Source organism: Trichomycterus rosablanca, chromosome 1 (genome assembly GCF_030014385.1).
Source record: "Trichomycterus rosablanca isolate fTriRos1 chromosome 1, fTriRos1.hap1, whole genome shotgun sequence".
NCBI lineage: Eukaryota > Metazoa > Chordata > Actinopteri > Siluriformes > Trichomycteridae > Trichomycterus > Trichomycterus rosablanca.
The window spans coordinates 7,174,061-7,175,490 of NC_085988.1; the positions used below are offsets into that span (position 1 = coordinate 7,174,061).

At 39.9% G+C, this 1,430-nt stretch overlaps 1 gene segment (V, D, J or C); it reads right to left on the bottom strand.

Annotated features, from left to right (window-relative positions):
- Positions 1-614: 614 nt before the first annotated feature.
- Positions 615-1,122, bottom strand: LOC134317911 (Ig kappa chain V region 3381-like; the record flags this gene model as incomplete). The annotated part of the segment is given in 2 exon segments: positions 615-940; positions 1,068-1,122. Coding segments are annotated over 2 exon segments (375 nt in total), but the record flags the coding sequence as incomplete, so codon positions are not given.
- Positions 1,123-1,430: the final 308 nt, after the last annotated feature.

The window sequence follows — 1,430 nt, forward strand, 5'->3', positions numbered from 1 at the left end:
TATAGTAGTGTGTACTATAGTATGCAGTATGATTAAACTGAACCATCTTCTGGTTTATTGCTTCATCTTGGAACTTGCTGTCAGTTCAATTCTCTTTTAAGAGTTCTTCTAAACTCAAGTCCTCTCAGTGTTGGAACATCTTTAATTAACATGAGCTAAATAAATAATAAAAGGTTTTGCCTTCCTCGTGCCTGTTTCAGCATAATGTTTAATATTTCATTATAGAAGCTGTATGGTGGTGCAGCTAGTTTTGTGGAGACATGGGTTCAATTCTCACCTCTTGATGGATGTACTTCTGCAATGCAAAATGTGGATTGGCTGTTGTGAAATGCATCCTCCTGGGACTAAATGAGCAAGTAATTGTGTCTGTGATCTATACCAGCTTTACACCACTGTGACCCTGATCAGGATGAAGTGGTTGTTATTATGTTAATAATAATAAAGATTATATTTAGGAGAAGTAGTGAGTGAGTGAGGTGTTTCCTGTACAGAGTGAATGATTGTACTGTATCACATCCTCCCCCTCAGCACCTGCAGTCGGTCCCAGCTGCAGCAGTGCAGTTACTGTACACTTCCACTCACCCAGGTTTTTGTACCACCATATAACACTGTGTGAAGACACCACTACTACTGATAACATGGTAACTCTGACAGTAATAATCTCCTGCATCTCCAGTCTCAAATCTACTGATGGTCAGAGTGAAGTCAGATCCAGATCCACTGCCACTGAAACGATCTGGAATACCTGATGCTCTGTTGTTAGTCCAGTAGATCAAGAGTTTAGGAGCTTCTCCAGGTTTCTGCTGATACCAGTGTAGCCAATCTCCATTACCATCTCGATAAACATTAGAACTTGTTTTACAGTTGATGGTGACTGAAGCTCCTGGATCAACATGTTTTACTGCAGGACTCTGAGTCACAGTCACCTGACCTCTGGATCCTAAAAACAATAAGAATAATAAAGACGTTCACTACATGAAGAACCATGTGGAGTTTGAAGTTCATCTAGTGGATCTTCTCCACATGGCAGAGCCTCCTCACCAGTAGAACATAAAGCATCGTGTTACCTTGAGTGCAGAGAGCCAGTGTGCAGATGAAGATGGAGATGAAGGTCATGGTTGATGTGGGTGAAGATGCTGGTCAGCAGCTCTCAGTCATGAAGTGTTAAACTCACAGAGCTTTAAACACTGACAGAGCACTGAAGCATGTAGTGTGTGTGTGTGTGTGTGTGTGTGTGTGTGTGTGTGTGGAATCACTGGAGTGGAACAGAGGTTTTTGTACGACGGCTTCATTGGAATGTATCACTGTGCTACACTTTTGGTGGAGGAACCAAACTCAGTTTTATTTCTTCTACATTAAAAACATTTTTATTTTTAATATCATTTATTAATCTTCATATAAAAAAAATAAAAAAAATATTAATAACAATA